The sequence below is a fragment of the Geotrypetes seraphini genome, chromosome 8, assembly GCF_902459505.1.
Source record: "Geotrypetes seraphini chromosome 8, aGeoSer1.1, whole genome shotgun sequence".
Taxonomy (NCBI): domain Eukaryota; kingdom Metazoa; phylum Chordata; class Amphibia; order Gymnophiona; family Dermophiidae; genus Geotrypetes; species Geotrypetes seraphini.
In genome coordinates, this window is record NC_047091.1 from 32,981,887 (window position 1) to 33,002,773 (window position 20,887).

Sequence of the window (20,887 nt, forward strand, 5' to 3'; positions counted from 1 at the left end):
AACACTGCCATATGGGGGAAGGTGGGAGCTATGGGGAGGAGAACAGCGCTATCACATAGGGAGTGATTGGAGCTTGGGGGGCAAGACAGCGTTGCATAATGAGGGGTGGTAGGATCTGGGGGAGGGGATCGGGAGCAGCATTGCAAAATGAGTGGTGGGGGGATCTGTGTTGCAGGATAAGGGAAGGAAAGCAGCACTTTGAGGAGTGTGGCAAATGTGGGAGGGAGGGTAGCAGTACAAAAAGATGAGGAGTGATGGGAGCAGGAAGGGAGGAAGACATAGGAAATTGCAAGTTGAGGTAGAAGAGCAGCACTTTGAAGAGTGTGGGAGCTGAGGGGAGGGCGGAGAGGAGCAGTGCAGAAAGATGAAGATTGATGGGAGGAAGACAGAACTGCAAGTTGAGGGATGGTGGAACAGGGGGAGAGGAGCAGCGTTGCCAGATGATGAGAGCAGCACTTTGAAGAGTGTGGGAGCTGAGACATTGTAGAGGAGGCGGTTGAGCTCCTGGAACTGGGTCCGGCAGCCCCAGCAGAGACGGAGCAGCCGAGCGAAGCGCATTCTGCCGACAGGCAGGGTCCTGCTCCAGCGTGTCGCTCGCGCACAGCAGTGGGAGCAGCGCCGCCATCGCCGCTTCTGGACACTGCGGGAGCCCCCGCGCCTGCGCATCACCCTGGCACGCGGAAGCGAGCGGCAGTTGGTTGCAGAGCGCGCGAGGCCAGCTTTTCAGCCCTTCTCGAGGGGGTGGGGCAGGCTGGTGAGGAGCTCGGAGGCTGCTGCTGTTCTTCCACCGTGTCGCGGTGGCTGGCTGCGGTCCCGGCTTGTGGAGGTGATCGGCGGCTGGCTGCAGTCCCGTCTGGAGTCCTGGTGACGTAGTAAGCGCGCATGCGCACTCGTGCCACCACATCCCGACGGATCAGGGAACACACGGTGCGAGTGCACATGCGCGCTTAGCGTTTTATTATTATAGATGGGACTCTGCTATGTTCAGATTTCTCTCTTTACATAGTGGACTAAGGAGTGCTGGGCTGTGGGCCTAATTGTGTAAAGAAACCCACCCACAAGTCTTTTCTTCCTTTCAGGTAGTTCTATAAATAAAAGTAGAAGCTGACTAAATGAAATTATAAAGGAAAGTTTTTAAAATGCATGGTACAGGGTTTGGGTTGGATCTGGAGGAAGCCGCAGTGGTTTGCACTAACATGAGGCATTATTGATTGTGAGTTCAAATCCTACCCTGCTCCTTGTGACCCTGGGCAGGCCACTCAATCCTTCATTGCCCCAGGTATATTAGATAGATTGTGAACTCACCATGATAGAGAGGGAAAATGGTTGAGTGCCTGATTGTAAAGTGCTTAGAAAACCTTGATAGGCAGTAAATAAATATCTTAAATAAATTTATTTTTATTTTTCAGAGCAACTGAGGGAACATGAACATTCCTCCAACCAGCCTGGCAGTAGCATCTTTGGCCCGGATTCTCAAAAACCCACTGAATGTTAGTCGCTGGCGAGGGCCTAGATCGTGCCTGCCAGTGACTAACTTAAGGGTTTTAATTGGTTCTAAATGGTGCAATAATTGGTCACACCGTTAAAAACCTATTAAAACCAAATCAAAACATGGACCAGCACAATGATGTCACACATGCACGTGTGCATTTGATGTCATCACAGCGATGGCCTCACATGCGCAAAGGCTTCCAGATGTGGCCTCTGAACTCAGGATTTTCAAAACCCCTGACAAACTACCAGGTTTTGGAAATTCCTCCAGGCGCCTAGAAAGGGTTTTCCTGGACTTATGGTAACCCTAATCAAGTGGCCATTCTCTAATTTGTTGAGTAGTGGTGTACAGCTATGCAGTGAACCCTCTGAAGGTGAATATTCAACAGTGAAACACAGTTTTTTGGTCTTTTTATTGCAAATAATCCATGTACTATACACAACTAATTTGTAATACTTTAAAATTGCTGCTATAACAACTGTTTTGCTACTGAAAACACCTGAGTTCTAGCAGGATGCAAAGATGTTTAAAGGTTTTTTGAGACTACAATGGTCCCTCCCATCTCTTCCATTTACTTGGTCCAGTCTTCAACTTGCAGAGATTCTAGAACATATATAATCACAGTGTTTATGCTCCAGACTTATTAAAGTGTTCTGTCATAACAAGGGTTACCATATGTCTGGGGAAACCCAGACATGTCCTCTATATAGGGGACTGTCCAGGTATCCAGACGGGTTTTTAAATAGTGGAGTCTGTCCAGGTTTGGCAGGGCCAGCTTACAAAGAATCCAGTGGCTCTCCTACCATCAACCTGCCCCGGAAGCTGCCTCTATGCAAGTCTCAACTCCGCAGGAACAGGAAGTTGCTGCAGAAGTTGCTGCAGAAAGGCAGGCCGACATATTGCTGAGCTGCCAGTAGCCTGAAGAAAATAGAATTGCAGCACTGAGAAGGTAAGAGAGGGAGAACCACCGGATTCTTTGCAAGCTGACCCTGCCAAACTAGTTTCAGGGGGAAGTGTCCTCATTTTTTTCATGCCAAAAATATGGTAACCCTAGTCATAATCAATTATGGAGATTATCAGGAGCTCTAAGGCCAGAGGTATCCACAAAACAGTGATCAAAACAGAAAAAATCTTTAGAGTCACAACTCAGCCACAGAATACAGTCAAACATGGTAATATTGCATGAGATGGTTTTAAGAAAGGTTTGGACAATTTCCTGGAGGAAAAGTCCATAGTCTGTTATGGCGAAAGACATGGGAGAAGTCACTGCTTGCCCTGGATCAGTAGCATGGAATGTTACTACTCCTTGAGATTCTAGAATCTTGTTTCTCTGAGATTCCGGAATTTTGCTGTTCCATGGGATTCTGTATAGAATGTTGCTACTTTTTGGGTTTTTGCTAGGTACTAGTGACCTGGATTGGCCACCATGAGAACGGGCTAGTGGGCTTGATGGACTTGTGGTCTGACCCAGTAAGGCTATTCTTAGTTTCTTATGAGGTTGCGGTTCCTTACGAAGTGTCTTAACATCTACATTAATTTTGTTCTGGTTGAGGTTTAAGGAAATCATTTAGAAGGTGGAATCATTAGGACAATCCATGCGGCCTGTAGTTCAGCTTTTCAAGGTCTCTCTGTCAGTGTTATTCTCTTTTCCTCCACGCTACCATGCTTCTCTTCCCATCTCGGGCTTAGCTCATGGAGCAGGTGACAGAAAAATGTTGAAGAATATGGCAAAGAGCACACAGATGAAATAGGCAGCAAGAGCGATCCAGAAGCGGGGATCTTTGATCAAGTTTTTGTCAAAGCTGCTGAAGACCACGTAACCAATGGTCATTCCAGCCATACCACCAGCAATGTGGGCCACAAAGGAGACCTTCAGGAAAAGAAAGGTCGTTAGACAAAGTTTGTGAAATGATAAAACATTAAACCAGATTAGATTTTGCAATAGCAAGAACCTACTACTGATCAATCGCCAGGCGCTTTTTTCTCTGGTCATCACTCTCTTTCGCAAAGTGGTGGTGGTTAGCTGGAAATAGCTACCTGCAGCAGTAACCATACTAATGACAGGATTTAAGCAAGCTTGGGGGGGATACGATGTCAGGCGGGCATGCCAGGGGGAAAAGGAGCCAAGAGGCGTTGCTTAAGAGAGATAATTGAAACCAGTAGGGAGATTTCAGGTAGAGAATGACACGGTGACAAAATTCATCACCGTCCCCGTGGGAAATAATCCCATGTCATTTTCTAGTATCTATTTCAACCTCAGTCCTTCTACACCAGCAATCTTCAAAGCAAAGCTTGCGGATCAGTGGTTGTGGCCATTCATACTCTGATTCTTATGTGAGCCAAGGATAATGAAGCCATTGTGACAATCACTGATGTGATTGGCTCTTAGGAACTGGTGGAATGAGGCATTATGACAACACAATATCTGCTCTGGATACCAGAGACTGTCATTCTGTAGTGTCTGTTTCAACCTCAGTCCTTCTACACCAGCAATCTTCAAAGCAAAGCTTGCGGGTCAGTGGCTGTGCCCAATTATACTCTGATTCTTCCCTCTCTCCTTAAAGAATGACATGAAGATGGTTTCCCGCGGGGACGGTGATGAATTTTGTCACCGTGTCATTCTCTAATTTCAGGCCTCAAGAGTCCTTGAATCAACAATCTTGTAAGGGAATTTTCAAAACGTAGAGTTTCCATTTAAAAATTTTGGACCAGCGGGTTCCCATGAACTCAGCAGCAACATGAAAGCGAGTGTGTCACTTTCGCAATGAAATCGCCACATGATTTTCCTATCCCCATCCCTGCCACCTATTTTTACTCTAGTTATTCATTTTATTTCATTTTTAGAGTCTTAGTGAGAAACGCAGCTAAAAGTGTGCATGCAGTCATCCAGGGCATGTACCTCTTAGCTGCTTTCACAGGGGGGGAAAGGTAGCTTTCACGGGTAAACATGCTTTCACCAAGGTAAATCTTTGGATTCTTGCTGTCAAGAAACAAAGGTGTAGGGTCTAAACTCTAAGTGAACATTGTAACCGACACAACCAGGACAATAAAACTCTGTACAGCTCAATTTTCAGACTCTCCATAGTGCTTAAAACCAGGTAATAAAGACCAGGGTTGTGGAGTCTGAGTTGGTTTCGGTAAAAACATACCAACTCTAGCTCCAGCTTCAAAATAAACAAGAAAACATCCTATATAATAAAAGGCTAACTCGCGCATGCGCACTTCTATTTGCGTGTTCCGTGCGCTGTAGGTCTGTGGCCGAAGGAGTGCGCATGCGCGCGAATACGTCACCACCCGATCGCCTCCACAAGCCGGACCGCAGCCAGACGACGATCTCCGTTCCTCCTGCCGCCGCCGATCTCCGTTCCTCCTTTGCTGCCCACTCCCTTCTCTTCCCGCGGGCCCTCATGGCGATTCCAGCAGCATGTGCATCAGTCTTCACACGCTGCTTCGGGCCCTTCTACTGCCCTGATTTGCTCTGCCGCGTCTCTGATGATGTCATCAGGGACGTGCCTGAGTAAATTAGGCAGTAGAAGGACCCGAAGCAGCGTGTGGAGACTGATGCACACACTGCTGTAATCACCACGTTTGTAGTCCGGACCGCGGGAAGGGAAAGGGGGAGGGGTAGAGGAAACGCTAATGCTGCTGCACAGGGAACGCAGCCAGATGGACCGCGGGAAGGGAAAGAGGGTGGGGGGAAGGAGGGCTTCGAGGGAGCCGGCTGTCGGCGGAGGGCATAAGCGGGCCCAGGACGGACTTGCTCCAGCTCTACAATCCTGTCCCTTAAATTCCCTGGCCGCCTAAGTTATTTTAATTTGAAATCTGCCGCCGTCGCCGCGACTCCTCTTTCATCTTCCAACATAATATAAGTGCAGCTCATGAGAGGAGCTGCGGCGACGGCTTTGAAAACGGCTCCCTTAGTTCTTTGCTGGATTTTTTTTTTTAAGTTTAAAGCTGCCGCCGTGGCTCCTCTCACGATTCCAGCCTGTGTCAGAGAAGGCTTCCGACGCAGGCGGGATCGTGAGAGGAGCCGCGTCGGCATCTTTAAACTTAAAACAAAATCCAGCAAAGAACTAAGGGAGTCGTTTTATGTGCATGCTGCTACGAAGGAACAGGTGAGGGGGAGGGAAATGCTGATGCTGATGCACAGGGAGCAGGCAGGCATGGCAGGGGGCACACAGCAATCATGGGCAGGGGATCACAGAGCAGGCAGGCATGGCTCAACAAGGGGAGAGGGAAAGGGGGCTGCTTTGGGGTGAGGGGTTTGCTGGGCCAGACAGCAATCATAGGGGGCAAACAGAAGGGGGCCACGGAGCAGGCAGGCATAGCACAAAAGGGGGCAGGGGCATTGGGAAACGGGGCTGCTTTGGGGGGAAGGGTGTGCTGGGGGCACACACCAATCATGGCGGGGAAGAGAAGGGGGCCACAGAGAAATAGGCAGGCTTGGCGCAATGGAGAAATACAGGCAGGCAGGGCGCAAGGCAGGGACACAGACAGAAAAAATGACAGACAGACAGCATCCAAGCACAGAGAGAGAAAGGAAAAAAAAAACCAGTCGTCTACTCTAGCACCCATTGGACAGGGGGAGAACGAAAGAGATGCTGATGGACAGGGGGGTTGAAGAAAAAGGAACGGAGGACTAATGTTGGACAGGGGGAGAAGGAAAGAGGTGCTGCTGGACAGGGGGGAGGTAAAACAAAGGGAGAAGGGCTGCTGCTGCATAAGGAGAGCAGTTAAGGGGTGGTGGTGGACACAGGGGAGGTAAACGGAAGGGAAAATGGACAGGGGGAGCAGGCATGGGGTGGTGATGGACAGCCAAGGAAAAAGAAAGGCAGAATGAAAAAAGCGGCTAAGGAGAGATAAAGAAATAAAGACAGACACACATACATATGTTCTAGCACCCGTTAATGTAACGGGCTTAAAGACTAGTAAGATATGTTTATATAAGTATAAAAGAATAAATTTACTATATCTTTGTCCTGGATCTAAAGTTGTATTTACCTGTATTTTAGAACCAAAACAAAAAATTTACCCCCACCCCACCCCTTTTTACAAAACTGTAGAGTGATTTTTAGCGCTGGTAACACTACGAGGGTGGGGGGTGTTAAAGCTTAGCAGTCCTTTCATCAAGATGTGGTAGGGGTTTAACGCGCGTAATACCGTGCGTTAAACCGCCTGCCGCGCTAGCCACTAATGCCTGCATTGAGCAGGCGTTAGTTTTTTAGCTGGCTGCGGGGGTTAGCGCGTGATGAAATGTCTGACGCGTAAACGCGGCTTGATAACAGGACCCCTTAATATCTAGGATTGCTAGATTTTCCAATCAGAAAATCCAGATCCGCCCCAGGCCCGCTCAGTTCCTCCCATCCCCACCCTACTCCCACCCCCAGTCCTGCCCTAGCCCCGCCCCCTGCTCTCGTCGAGCAGGGAGGACGTCCGTGCATGCGTGTGTGCATGTGACATCATCGCATGGCACATGCACGGACTTCCTGTCTGATGCAATTTGAGGAGGCTTTTCAAAACCTGGGTTTTGAAAAGCCATACGGACCCCCAGACGTCTGGTAACCCTACTAATATCAAGAAAATCAGAGTTGGAGTCAGACAGTAGAAAAAAAGAGGCGTCAAACTCGAAGGTTTTATGTACCAGTTCCAGAGCCCTGATAAAGACAATTCAGACTGCATGAACCCAACAGCTCCAAATGATAGCCTCTGACTCCGTTTCTTAGCTGTAAACTTACTGCTGGCCCAGTAGCTTCTGCTATAAATCTTCTGTACAGAGCAAATCCCATGTCTGTTCCAACTAGAAGGGGGGAGAGAGACGCAAAAGTCAGTATTCAACAAAACTGTAAGTTGTTTTTGCTGCTAAATGCTTTGGCCCCGATAGTCAAAGTTGGCGATTTGTACTTATATCCCGCATAATCCAAAGTTCACAATAAAATCATCATAAAACATGAGCACATCAAAAGCACAGGTTGTCTCAGCTTTCCAAAACTAGCAGCAGTTTCCCAACACTAATATTTATGAAGGAACACCAAAACCACGCGTAAACAAAATGGTCTTAAGCTCGTTCTTAAATAACCCCAAACTAGACAGAGCATGGGCCCCTGATGATATAGTCCAAAATTTAGGACCAGCTGCTTTAAATAAAGACTTTCTATCAACCTCCAACCACACAAAATGATGGTGTAGGGCAGGGGTAGGCAATTCCGGTCCTCGAGAGCCGGAGCCAGGTCAGGTTTTCAGATCTCCACCATGAATATGTAGGACAGTGATTCCCAACCCTGTCCTGGAGGAACACCAGGCCAATCGGGTTTTCAGGCTAGCCCTAATGAATATGCATGAGAGAGATTTGCATATGATAGAAGTGATAGGCATGCAAATTTGCTTCATGCATATTCATTAGGGCTAGCCTGAAAACCCGATTGGCCTGGTGTTCCTCCAGGACAGGGTTGGGAACCACTGATGTAGGAGATGGATTTGCATGCACTGCCTCCTTGAGATGCAAATCTATCTCATGCATATTTATTGTGGATATTCTGAAAGCTGACCTGGCTCCGGCTCTCAAGGACCGGAATTGCTTACCCCTGGACTAGATCAGGGGTAGGCAATTCCGGTCCTCGAGAGCCGGAGCCAGGTCAGGTTTTCAAGATCACCACAATGAATATGTAGGAGATGGATTTGCATGCACTGCCTCCTTGAGATGCAAATCTATCTCATGCATATTTATTGTGGATATCCTGAAAACCTGACCTAGCTCCGGCTCTCAAGGACTGGAGTTGCCTACCACGGGTGTAGGGGATGGGGAATTCTCTTTGAATGGGATGACATTTCCCCTGCTAAGCACCCTTTTTACACAGGAAATTTTTAAAGCAGCTAAAGATACTTTTCTGTACTGACATCTGTGCTAAATACAATGCATGCACTCGTGAGGGTGATTTGTAGCACACACTTGGTACAATTTAGGGCATAAGACACGATATCACATTTTAGCATGCACAGAAATTTCTTCTGTGCATTGCTCCTCCGATAAACATATGTTAAAAAAAAGAGGAAAATTCATCTAGTTGAACGCATTCCAGACGGGATCTAAGACATGCCCACACTGCCCTAAAAGAGAGAATTTGGGAGTTGTCCTTCATGTCTTTCAGGTTGGAAGGGAGGAGATGGATCGGTGGAACAGTAGATTCTTGAGACACTGCGTATAACTGCAGAACATTTTCCAAAGGGGGGGGGTATTTTCAAACCACAGGGTGAGCTTTCATTGAAAACTATACTCGAATATTGGTGAACTCACCTACAAGAATGATGAACAGCAATCGAAAGACTCCAAACAAGGGCACCATTTCCTTAAAATTCTGGAAGACAAGAGGGGGAAACAATTTTAAATAACCAATCCTGAGACCGCCATCGCAAGAAACTTGAAACACAAGTTATTGTATACATTGATTATGAATGTGTATGTAAGCCATCTTGGTTGATTTTCAGGAAGGTGGCATATACATATTTTTAAAATAAGTTAATAAAATATGCATAATAGACATTTTAGATCTAAACGAACCAATATGAAAGCATTGGGTCACGACAGCTTTCGAACAAAGTAGAATTAGAAGAGCTCCCTTAATCTTTGGGGGTATCCTTACCACAATAACATTCATAAAATATCCTCCCATCAGGGCGTAGACCCCTCCTGAAGCACCTACAAGACCCATAAGAGGATCAAAGATGGAGCTGGCCAAGGAACCTGTGAATGCAGAAAATTAAAAGCCTGAGGAAGTTTTCGTTAAAAATATTACAAATAAAGTGGCAGTTCAAGCTTTACTTTACGAAACTTTCTGATCACCACTGTCAAACCACATTAATCAGTTCACCACCACGAATGCACCAAAATGTGATATTCTTTAGTGGTCTGGGTTAAATTTTCCGGTGCCCACAGCTTCAAGATTCATAGACATCTAGGATGTAATTAAGCCGCAGTCCAGTTCCGCGTCCTTTTGAGTCGGTGTTAAGTTTTACTGCTTACGACTTACATTTGGCTATTTTTATATATCTGTTGTTCATCAGTTTAATGAAGCACATGTACTAAGATTATGTAGGACCCCTGATGCAGGCAAACGTGCTGAAATGCATCCCGTGTCAGGTTTCTGTTCCAATTTGATGTATTATCCTGTATCTTTCTGTTAACACTGTACTCTCTCTAGACACGACTTCACTGTAAACCGTTTCGAACTTAGGGTATAGTGGTATATAAGAAATAAAATTATTATTATTATATGTTGGACTCTTATAAAGTCCATTTGCCAGTTTGATTATTTTGGTCATGTCTGCTCTTTTTGTACTGTAAAACTACCATTATTTGGGGAAAAAATGTGTGTGGGGGGGTTCCAGCTCACTGTTAATGACATCACAGCGATATAGACTTTTGCCTGGGGACCAATGCTATCACAAGCTCCATCCAAAGCTGTAAACTGATCGCAAAGAACTTCCCAAAGTGACTGGAGTAGGGTTACCTAGATCCAGGCCCTCCCAGTTGCATCCATCCCCACCCCGTTACGCCCCAATCCTGCCCTAGCCCCGCCCCCGAGGAAGCTTTTCAAAACCTGGACAAAGTGCCGGGTTTTGAAAAGCCATCCAAACCCCCGGACATGTCCTCATAAAGGAGGACATGTCTGGGGAATCCGGACGTCTGGTAATCCTAGACTGAAGGTGTGTTTTAAAGCTGGGGATGAATAGTTTGAACATTCATACTGACTGCAAAAGTCTGATATATTAATTATACCATTTGAATGGCACTTATTTTACTCTAGATAAGTTATGTCCTTGTTTTATTTTATTTTTTTAATCTCTATTTTACTGTAAAACTTATTTGATAAACAGTTTATCAAAAATAAAGAAACTTGAAACTAGGTCTGGCGTCTCCATAGCTCAGGGCCCTGAACTGAGACAGTGGAATTACGTGAATGATCGAGAAATCTTTCTCTGAATGAAGGAACTACTAGCCGATTTTGATTGAGAGATCTTCGTATTCCTCTGAGCTTCAGGGCATTTATTACAGCATCATTGCTACCGCAGCCTTGTCAGTGGGGCCCTCAGGTGGCATGGGCAGGGGAATAACTCATGGGCCTGAACAAAATTTACATCAATCTTGGATTTGGAAAAATGCGAGTAATAAATCTAATATCCTCCCCCATTCTTTGTCTCTCTTATCTTTCTATATACACCATCTTTGCTTACACCCTGTCTACTAAATGTTTTATCACATATTATGTTGGCATTGTAATGTAGAATACCATGCCACACTTTGTATTGTAATTTGAATATTTTTACTGCTGTAATTGTTGCTTATGTTTGACGTATTCTTGCTGTACGCTGAGTTTGCGTGAATTCCTTCAAAAAGGCTGTGAATAAATCCTAATAATTAGAACAACATTAACGATTCAGAAACAAATCACTTTCCAAAAGGCTTAGAGGGGCAGATAAATTGCCCGGAAGGCCAAGTCAAGACAAAAGGTAGGATAATGAAAGCATACAAACCTCCGATGACCCCTGCGAGGTAGACCAGCCCAATCCGAAGGCCCTTATGAACCAGCTCCAAGGGGATGCCCAGCACGAGCTGCAGAAACAGGTTTCCCAATATGTGCTGAACTCTGCAAGAGAGCACACCCCACCCCCCAGGAATTAAGCATCTTCGCAGCTAGGGAGCACACCAATATCACGCCTAATGAAAGAAGCGCGAGGAGCACGGAGAACGCTCTGTTTCTCTTTGAGCTAAAGAGTTCCTAGCCTTCACGGAAGACCATTCTGCAGCAAAAAGAATGTTAACAGTGAGTAATTAATTCACGGAAAGGGTCCAGCCCAGAAAGAATGGTTCTGATGCATGGTAATGCAGTTCTACAGCAATCTGGATTTAGGTGGCAGCTCGATTTTGGATATCTGTGCCATCTTGCATGAGTTCCTGCAGTTTGTACAGAAAAATGTACTTGCAGCTATGCATTCTCCGGTCGAATGGTGGCCATGATTGTGATTAGTAGCACAAATTTACACCCCCTCCAAAGAAGGCGTAAACGTCTATTTGTATTCTACTACAGTGTATCGCAAACTGTGGTACGGAGAGATTCAGGGTGTGCCATGAGACGCCAGCAAGAAGGAGAGGTGCCGGGTAACTATCTACAGCAAGCGGCAGGGTCTATAAGCAATCAGTCGGCGCTGGCACCTTTCCATCCAGGGTCAGCATGCTTAAGGCCCCATCTGAAGGGCCTCTGTGCATGTGCGGGTGTCGATATGATGTTACACATGCATGTCATGTCAACATGCATGCATGTCCGGGGGCCTTCCAGCCACGGCCCCAGGTTTAGTGTGTTGTGGCTTCAAAAAATTTGCGATACACTGCTCTACTACTGATAATGACAAACATTTCTATAGCTACTAAACTCTATAGAGGTCATTTTATATAAAGCTCATTAGTTAAAATGTTATTATTCCCAACATAGTACATCAGGACTCAAAGTTGCTCCCAGGCCAGTGACATTCCTCTCATTACTCAATCAGACCCCCCCGCCCTATCCCAGTTCCCTCTGAAGAAGCCACATGCCCTCCTAAAGTCATCCCCCCCACTAAGGTTACCATATTTTCTTCTGCAAACCCCCAGATACATGACCCCACCTCATTCTGCCTCCACCCCCACCCTATTCTGTCAGAGCCCTGCCCAGTTCAGCCTCCAGCCCTGCCCACATACAGCTTCTCTTCCCCGACAAGCTCCAGCCACGTCTAGAGGGCCCAGAGTATATGCGGATGTGTTCGGCATCATCCATGCATGCTCAGAGGCTGCAGGAGCTTGTCGGGGCTTTCCGAAAACCCGGACAAAGGCCAGGTTTCGGAAAGTCCATCCGGAAGCCCGGAGAGTCCTCCTGAAAAGAGAATGTGTCTGGGTTTTCCTGGATATCTGGCAACCCCACCGTCTTTGAAGGCCTTTCATCAGTATCTCTGGAGGTCCAGTGGTCTTCAGGCAGGTGCGATCCCCAGTTGCTCCCGCTCTGATGGCTGCAGTTTCCAAAATAGTGCCCCCTAGCGATGCTACTGGTTCACTGGTAGAACACCGCTTTCAAAACGTGTTATTCATTTACCACAGTGATCGGCAACTTGGGGGGACGTTATGCCGCAGGTTGCAACTTCCATGGTGAAATCAAGGTCGATAAAAACTCACTTTTTACTGCACGTTGATAAGGTCCCCCCTAAATGGGGAAAGAGAAAGGGATTGGGACGTGTATGCAGTGGCGTACCTAGGGTATGTGGCACCCGGGGCCCATCATTTTTTGACACACCCCCCAATCTATATGAAAAATATGATTTTTAGTAACAATCCACATCGCACAACAAGAGTGTACCTAGGAAAAGGCAGCATCTTAAACACTGCAGTGAGCACTAGAACACCAGCACATACATTGTAAAACTAAACAAGCCAGATCCCGCACAGTTAATTGATCCTGTAGTCAATGCCAACTGAAAACTATGTTCTTTTCATACACACAGAACAGAGATACACCCTCGCCCAATATGGAATAATCACAAACTAAAAATAGAAATATGTAGACAAAAGTTAAACTGAACCGCCAAGAAACCAGACCCTGGATATAATGCAACACCACAAAAACAGTAACACATGTCCTCTAATACAGTGCAAAATATAAAGACAGTAGATGTAAATTTGAAAAAACTGATACATAACAATCACTACTTTACAAATTAACAAATAAAAATAAAACAAATAATGAGAAATAAAAAAATACCATTTTATTGGACTAATCCCCGTAAGCTCGGTCCCCATCCCCGCAAACCACCTGATTCCATCCACACAAGCCTTCAATTGTTTATATTAAAGTATAAAAAGAAACAATATTCTGTACAATTGTCAATTTATAAATCAGCATCTTCTCCCCACTCTCTCTTCCCCATTTCCCTTCAGCGTCCTCAGCCCACTCTCTCTCCACTTTCCTTCAGCGCACGCACATAAAAACAAGCAAGTAATTTATATCATTTTCATTCTATTCATTCATAGAAATTAAAGTCTAAATAATGCCAGTCACATAAAAAACATAATTTTACAAAAATAATTTCCTGCACCTGCAAGAATTACTAGATGTCTTTCAGCAGCTCCCCTCCCTCCCTCCCTCTTATCTTTGTGGCCAAGTCAAAATGATCTACCAACAATAAAATTTTAAAAACACAAAGCACGCTGTACGCAGAGAAAATGTTAATTATCATTTATATTCCGCGGGTTTTCAAAGAGGTCAAGGCAGATGACTTTATGCAATGTCACCTCAGTAACAACTATACAAAAATAGACAAATATTCCCCCTCCCTTTTTACTAAAATGCGATAGCGGATTTTAGCGCAGGGAGCTGCACTGAATGCCCCACGCTGCTCTCAACGCTCATAGGCTACCTGCGCTAAAAAACGCTATTGCTGTTTAGTAAAAGGGGGCCATAGTGCAAAATATAGACAGCATATATAAATTCTCAAAGCAGACACATTTTGATCACTAAATTGAAAATAAAATCATTTTTCCTACCTTTGGTAATTTCTTGAGTCTCTGGTTGCACTTTATTCTTCTGACTGTGCATCCAATATTTCTTCCCTTCTTTCAGCCTCCTGTATGCTTCCTCTCCTCCAGACCTCATTCCCTCCCCAAACCTCATTCCCTGCCCCTTCTTTCTTTTTCTCTCTCTCCATACCCCCTTTCTTTCTGTATGTCTGTTTTTCTCTCTCTCTCCGTGCCCCATTTCTTTCTTTGTTTGTTTCACCCTGCCCCCTTCTTTCTTTCTCTCTCCATACCCTCTTTCGTTCTGTATGTCTGTCTTTCTCTCTCTCTCTCCGTGCCCCATTTTTATTTGTTTCACCCTGCCCCCTTTCTTTCTTTCTGGCTCCCTGTCCCCCCCCATTTCTTTTTTCTCCCTGCCCTCCCCTATGCCACCACCATTGGGAAAATGCTGCCACTGCCGCCATCGGGAACAGGTCGGCGCCGAGTTCGCCCTGCTTCTCTTCCCCGCAGGGCCGACCAACTCTCGCCACCCGACGTCAATTCTAACGTCAGAGAGGACGTTCTAGGCCAGCCAGGCAGCAATTGGCTGGCCCAGAACATCCTCTCCGATGTCAGAATTGACACGGGTGGCGAGAGTTGGTCGGCCCCACAGGGAAAAGCAGGGAGAACTTGGCGCCGGCCTGTTCCCGATGGCGGCGGTGGCACTCAAGTGGCTAAAGAGCCGCAGTTTGCCGGCCTAGGGAGAACACTGGAGGATGGCCAGCTGTGCACCCCCTTGAGATGTAAACCTGGGGTGGACCGCCCCCCCCCACCCCCACCTTGGTATGCCACTATCTGTACCTCACTCCCTCCCTATGACCAAAAATTCTCCTTTCTTCTATTCCCTGTGTACACAACCATCTCTTTCCCTCCTTTCCTCTCTCCCAAGTCCACGCCTTCTGTGTCCAAAAACCCATTCCCTCCCCCACCTCAGCATCTCTTTCCCTCCCTTCCTCTCTCCCAAGTCCATGCCTTCTGTGTCCAAAAACCCATTCCCTCCCCCACCTCAGCATCTCTTTCCCTCCCTTCTTCTCTCCCAAGTCCATGCCTTCTGTGTCCAAAAACCCATTCCCTCCCCCACCTCAGCATCTCTTTCCCTCCCTTCTTCTCTCCCAAGTCCATGCCTTGTGTCCAAAACGCACTCTCTCCCCCCTTTTGTGTTCTGCATTTGCCTCCCAGCCCATCTTTGCAACTTTCTCAGCAAAAAAGAGCTCGAGCCGCGAGGCTTGTCTTCAGTTTCCTGCCTGCCCTGCCACGCACAAATAGCCGACCGGAAGTATTCTCCGACGTCAGCGCTGACATCGGAGGGCAGGCTTTGCTTAAGCCCTCCCTCCGACGTCAGCGCTGACATCGGGGAAGACTTCCCATCGGCTATATGTGAGCGGCAGGGCAGGAAGGAACAGAAGACGAGCCTCGTGGCTCGAGATGTATTTAACTCCGCGGGTCCCCCGTCCAGCTCTCTCCTGTGCACCCCCTTGGGGCGTGTACCTGGGGCGGACCTTCCCCCCCGCCCCCCTAGTTACGCCCCTGCGTGTATGCCACCTTTTTTTGTCATTATACAACCACACTCAAAGCGGTTAAGAACATAACATAAGCAGTGCCTCTGCTGGGTCAGACCAGAGGTCCATCATGCCCAGCAGTCAGCACACGCGGTGGCCCAACAGGTCCAGGACCTGTGCAGTAATCCTCTATCTATATCCCTCTATCCCCTTTTCCAGCAGGAAATTGTCCAATCCTTTCTTGAACCCCAGTACTGTACTCTGCCCTATTACGTCCTCTGGAAGCGCATTCCAGGTGTCCACCACACGTTGGGTAAAGAAGAACTTCCTAGCATTTGTTTTGAATCTGTCCCCTTTCAACTTTTCCGAGTGCCCTCTTGTTCTTTTATTATTCGAAAGTTTGAAGAATCTGTCCCTCTCTACTCTCTCTATGCCTTTCATGATCTTGTAAGTCTCTATCATATCCCCTCTAAGTCTCCTCTTCTCCAGGGAAAAGAGTCCCAGTTTTTCTAATCTCTCAGCGTATGAAAGGTTTTCTATCCCTTTTATCAGACGTGTCGCTCTTCTCTGAACCCTCTCTAGTAACGCCATATCTTTCTTAAGGTACGGCGACCAATATTGGACGCAGTACTCCAGATGCGGACGCACCATCGCCCAATACAACGGCAGGATAACTTCTTTCGTTCTGGTTGTAATACCCTTCTTGATTATGCCTAGCATTCTATTTGCCTTCTTAGCAGCCGCTGCGCACTGTGCTGTCGGCTTCATTGTCATGTCCACCATTACCCCCAAGTCCCTTTCTTGGGTGCTCTCCTTCAATAATATCCCTCCCATCGTATAGCTGCACCTCGGGTTTCTGCTTCCCACATGTAGTACTTTACATTTCTCAACGTTGAACTTCATCTGCCATCTCGTCGCCCATTCCTCTAGTTTGTTCAAGTCTCTTTGCAATTCTTCGCAGTCCTCTTTAGTCCGAGCTCCTCTAAATAGTTTGGTGTCATCTGCAAATTTTATTATCTCACACTTCGTCCCTGTTTCTAGATCATTTATGAATATATTAAATAGCAATGGCCCAAGCACCGAGCCCTGTGGGACACCACTCGTGACCCTCCTCCAGTCCGAGTAGTGGCCCTTCACTCCCACCCGCCAACCAATTTCTGATCCATCTATGTACATCTCCTTCCACCCCATGGTTCTTCAGTTTCCGAAGTAGGCGTTCGTGGGGTACTTTGTCAAAGGCACATATATACAGGAGCTTATTTTGTACCTGGGGTAATGGAGGATTATTTATTTAAAAAAACTTATATATCACTAGTATTTTAGCCCATTACATTAATGGGTGCTAGAATATATGTCTGTGTGTCTTTATTTCTGTCTCTCTCTCCCTCCCGCTGTCTGTCTCTCTCCCTGGCATCCTTTGTCTGTCTCTTTCTGTGCCTGCCCCTGTGTCTTTCTTCTTTTCTTTCTATATATCTGTTTCTCTCCCTGCCTCCTATGCAGCAGCATTTCTCTCCCACCACTTCCCTGTGCAGCAGCCACAGCAGGATTCCCTCCCCCTCCATTTCCCTCCCCCCACACCACTTCCCTGTGCAGCAGCAGCATTTCCCCTACCCCCCCTTTCCCTTCCCGCGGTCTGGCCGGCTCCCTTAGTCCCTTACTGCCCCCCTCCCCTCTTCGCTTCCTGCGGTCCCGACTAACCTTTCGGTTCCAGCAGCGTCTGCAGCACTCTAGACACTGCTGCTTCGGGGCCTTCTACTGCCCAGCAAATCAGGGCAGTAGAAGGCCCCGAAGCAGCGTGTGTAGAGTTGAATCGGAAGGTTTCAGGACCCGCAGCCCTTGCCGGACCCGAAGCGAGCTCTGGGTTGTTTTTGTTTTGGTTTTTTTTACGTGGGCCCAGCCGGAGCAGGAGAAGCCTGGGAGGCAGCAATTAAAGTCCGTTCCGGCCCCCGCTGACGTCGCCCTGGCCAGTTCACATCCTTAAGTTCAGACTGCAAGAGCCGCCACGTCCAACAGGCTCCGTGCCGCCGCGTGCATGCGCACTCCTACCTGCGGGTCCCTACAGCTCACGGAAAACGGGAGCACGCAGGTGGGAGTGCACATGCGAGCTTAGGGATTTATTATATTAGATTTAACACTAAACGGTTTTACATAATTTACATGCACAATATTTAAAATAAGCATTTAACAGACAAATACATAATAAAATGGACATACAAACAATCCTCAGAAAAGTACCATGATATGAACAATAAAGAGCATGGATAATTCATCGACTTTACCAGACATAACTAAATAAAGTCATCTACGAATAGTTGCGTCTTAAGAAGTTTCCTAAACCTACCTTTTTCACAACAATTTTGTATCTGACCCACCAAGGCGTTCCATAACTTAACTTCTCCTGCACAGCAGAAAGACATTGTGCCGGTCTCAACAAGTCTTGGGTTCACAGATGTCTTCAGTAAAGCTAAATTCTCGGAACGCAAAGATCTTTTTGGTGTATAACTGAATATATTACTTTTAAGCAATTCTGGGATATCTCCATACAAAAATTGATAGCAACTTTACTTAATATAATCCTTCTAGACCAGTGGTCTCAAACTCGTGGCCCAGGGGCCACATGCGGCCCGCCAGGTCCTATTTTGAGGCCCTCGGTATGTTTATCATAATCACAAAAATAAAATAAAACAGTTTCTTGATCATATGTCTCTTTAGCTATAAATTACAATCTATATATATATAAAATCGGAGGTGTGTATGTGTGTGTGTATGTGTGTATGTGCCGCGATCACGCAAAAACGGCTTGACCGATTTGAACGAAACTTGGTATGCAGATCCCTTACTACCTGGGGTGATATGTTCTGGGGGTCTCGCGGCCCACCTGCACACATGGGCGGAGCTACAAACAGAAAATCAGATTTCACCCATTCATGTCAATGGAAAAAATGTAAAAAGCTGCCAACGCAAAAACGGCTTGCCCGATTTGAACGAAACTTGCTATGCTGATCCCTCACTACCTGGGGTGATATGTTATGTGGGTCTCGCGGCCCACCTGCACACGTGGGCGGAGCTACAAACAGAAAATCAGATTTCACCCATTCATGTCAATGGAAAAAATGTAAAAAGCTGCCAACGCAAAAACGGCTTGCCCGATTTGAACGAAACTTGCTATGCTGATCCCTCACTACCTGGGGTGATATGTTATGTGGGTCTCGCGGCCCACCTGCACACGTGGGCGGAGCTACAAACAGAAAATCTGATTTCACCCATTCAAGTCAATGGAAAAAATGTAAAAAGCTGTGGGACCGATTTGAACGAAACTTGGTATGCTGATCCCTCACTACCTGGGGTGATATGTTCTGGGGGTCTCGCGGCCCACCTGCACACATGGGTGGAGCTACAAACAGAAAATCATATTTCACCCATTCAAGTCAATGGAAAAAATGTAAAAAGTTGTGGGACCGATTTGAACGAAACTTGGTATGCAGATCCCTCACTACCTGGGGTGATATGTTCTGGGGGTCTCGCGGCCCACCTGCACACATGGGCGGAGCTACAAACAGAAAATCTGATTTCACCCATTCAAGTCAATGGGAAAAATGTAAAAAGCTGTGGGATCTCCAGTTATTTTACTTAGCAACCTTGACCCACCAAAACTTTGCAATGGCACAAGGCTTTGTGTAAAGAGGTTACTGTCCAATGTAATTGAAGCGACTATCTTAACCGGAAAGGGACAAGGTGAAACCGTATTTATCCCGAGGATACCACTTATTCCAACAGATCTTCCTTTTCAGTTTAAGAGATTGCAAATTCCAGTGAGACTTGCATTCTCTATCACAATCAACAAATCACAAGGACAGACTATTACATACTGTGGAGTGGATTTAAGATCCCCCTGTTTTTCCCATGGACAACTCTATGTTGCTTGCTCAAGGGTAGGTTCACCCAAGAATGTATATGTTCTTGCTCCTGGAGGTGAAACTAAAAATGTTGTTTATAATCAAGTTTTGTGTTAGTAATATTTCACATTATTATTTGAATATTGTACTTTTTATAAAGCTGTAAAAAAATAATTTATTTCACCACTATAAAGTATCTTTTTTTGAATCCATTTACAGTGTTATTGCTATAATTAAATACCTGTGCAATGCCTGGGCATCAGCTAGTATTATTATAAAGACTTAGCCAAAAGGAAAGATTTTTAAGCTATAAAGAGTTTTACCTCATGCAAAATTGTCATTTCTTTAATAAGACATTAACTTTTTTTTCTGCGGCCCTCCAAGTACCTAAAAATCCAAAATGTGGCCCTACAAAGGATTTGAGTTTGAGACCACTGTTCTAGACCACTCTCCTAGTCTGCAATAATGAACATACAATAATGCAATTAGCAGCCAGCAAACAAACAGGCATGTTCACGGCCCTCAAAATGTTCAGTTTATCTTTGTTTTAAAGAACATTTAAGCAATTTTTCTGTGCTTTTCTCATGTTTTCCACCTGCTCAATATTAGACTGGATCCACATAAGGTCCAGTGGCTTCCACAGCAGGAATTAGCCCCGGATATTCAATCCTGGTGTCCCGATATGTCTGGCATTGAATATCCAGGTCTAATTCTGCCCGCGGCGGTCAGCATTTTAAAAGTGATATATCGTACGCATGCAAGAACGTTTTTGTGCATGCAAATTGATTGTGCGCATATTCATTTGCTTATGCATCTCTATACATACAATTTGTTCAGTGTGGGGGTTTTTTAGGTGCCCATTCGGATCAAATGCTTACTCAAGAACATTGTTCATCGTGCCCGTTTCTGCAAATGATCCATAATCAAAAATGTTCCTTCTGGCCAATCTGCAAGCTTACCCAGCATGCACCAACATGTACGAGATGAACCTCCAAGCTTCCTCCCTCTTATCCGGTCGGTAAGTAAAAGGACTGTTCCAGACCCCCTCGCTGAGAGTAATCCACTGCTTCTGTGGCATCCAGACAGCGTAATAGATAAACACCGCAAGCTAAAATGAGACACACACAATCAGCAAACTCAATGAGCCAGTGGCAATGACTAAGGGCTTCTTTTACGAAGCCGTGTTAGCGGCTTTATCGCAAACAATTTTTTAGCGCGCGCTAGCCAAAAAACTACCGCCTGCTCAAGAGGAGGCTGTAGTGGCTAGCACAGCCAGAAAATTAGTGCCTGCTATTATGCGCGTTAAACCGTAGAAGGAGCCCTAAGAAGCCAGTATCGGGGTTTTCTGGCACCGTGTCTGAAATCTTTCTTGACAATCATACTACAATACCATAAAGTTGAATAAGAACTTAGCATGTCATTTTCAAAG

The 20,887-nt window shown here is 46.1% G+C and overlaps 1 protein-coding gene across 3 annotated transcripts in view; it reads right to left on the reverse strand.

Moving 5' to 3' along the window:
* Window positions 1–3,143: 3,143 nt before the first annotated feature.
* Window positions 3,144–20,887, reverse strand: part of RHBDL2 (rhomboid like 2) — a 37,861-nt gene continuing 20,117 nt past the window's right edge. For 2 of the 3 annotated variants that reach the window (XM_033956184.1, XM_033956183.1), the window contains exons 3-8: window positions 20,418–20,566; window positions 11,021–11,133; window positions 9,130–9,230; window positions 8,784–8,844; window positions 7,228–7,289; window positions 3,144–3,362 (exon numbers count right to left, since the gene is read on the reverse strand). In XM_033956184.1, coding sequence (XP_033812075.1) covers window positions 3,183–3,362; window positions 7,228–7,289; window positions 8,784–8,844; window positions 9,130–9,230; window positions 11,021–11,133; window positions 20,418–20,566 — 666 coding nt within the window. In that variant the 3' untranslated portion in view covers window positions 3,144–3,182. Of the gene's footprint in view, window positions 3,363–7,133; window positions 7,290–8,783; window positions 8,845–9,129; window positions 9,231–11,020; window positions 11,134–20,417; window positions 20,567–20,887 lie in introns of all 3 variants that reach the window. The other variant, XM_033956185.1, reaches the window with a different exon arrangement.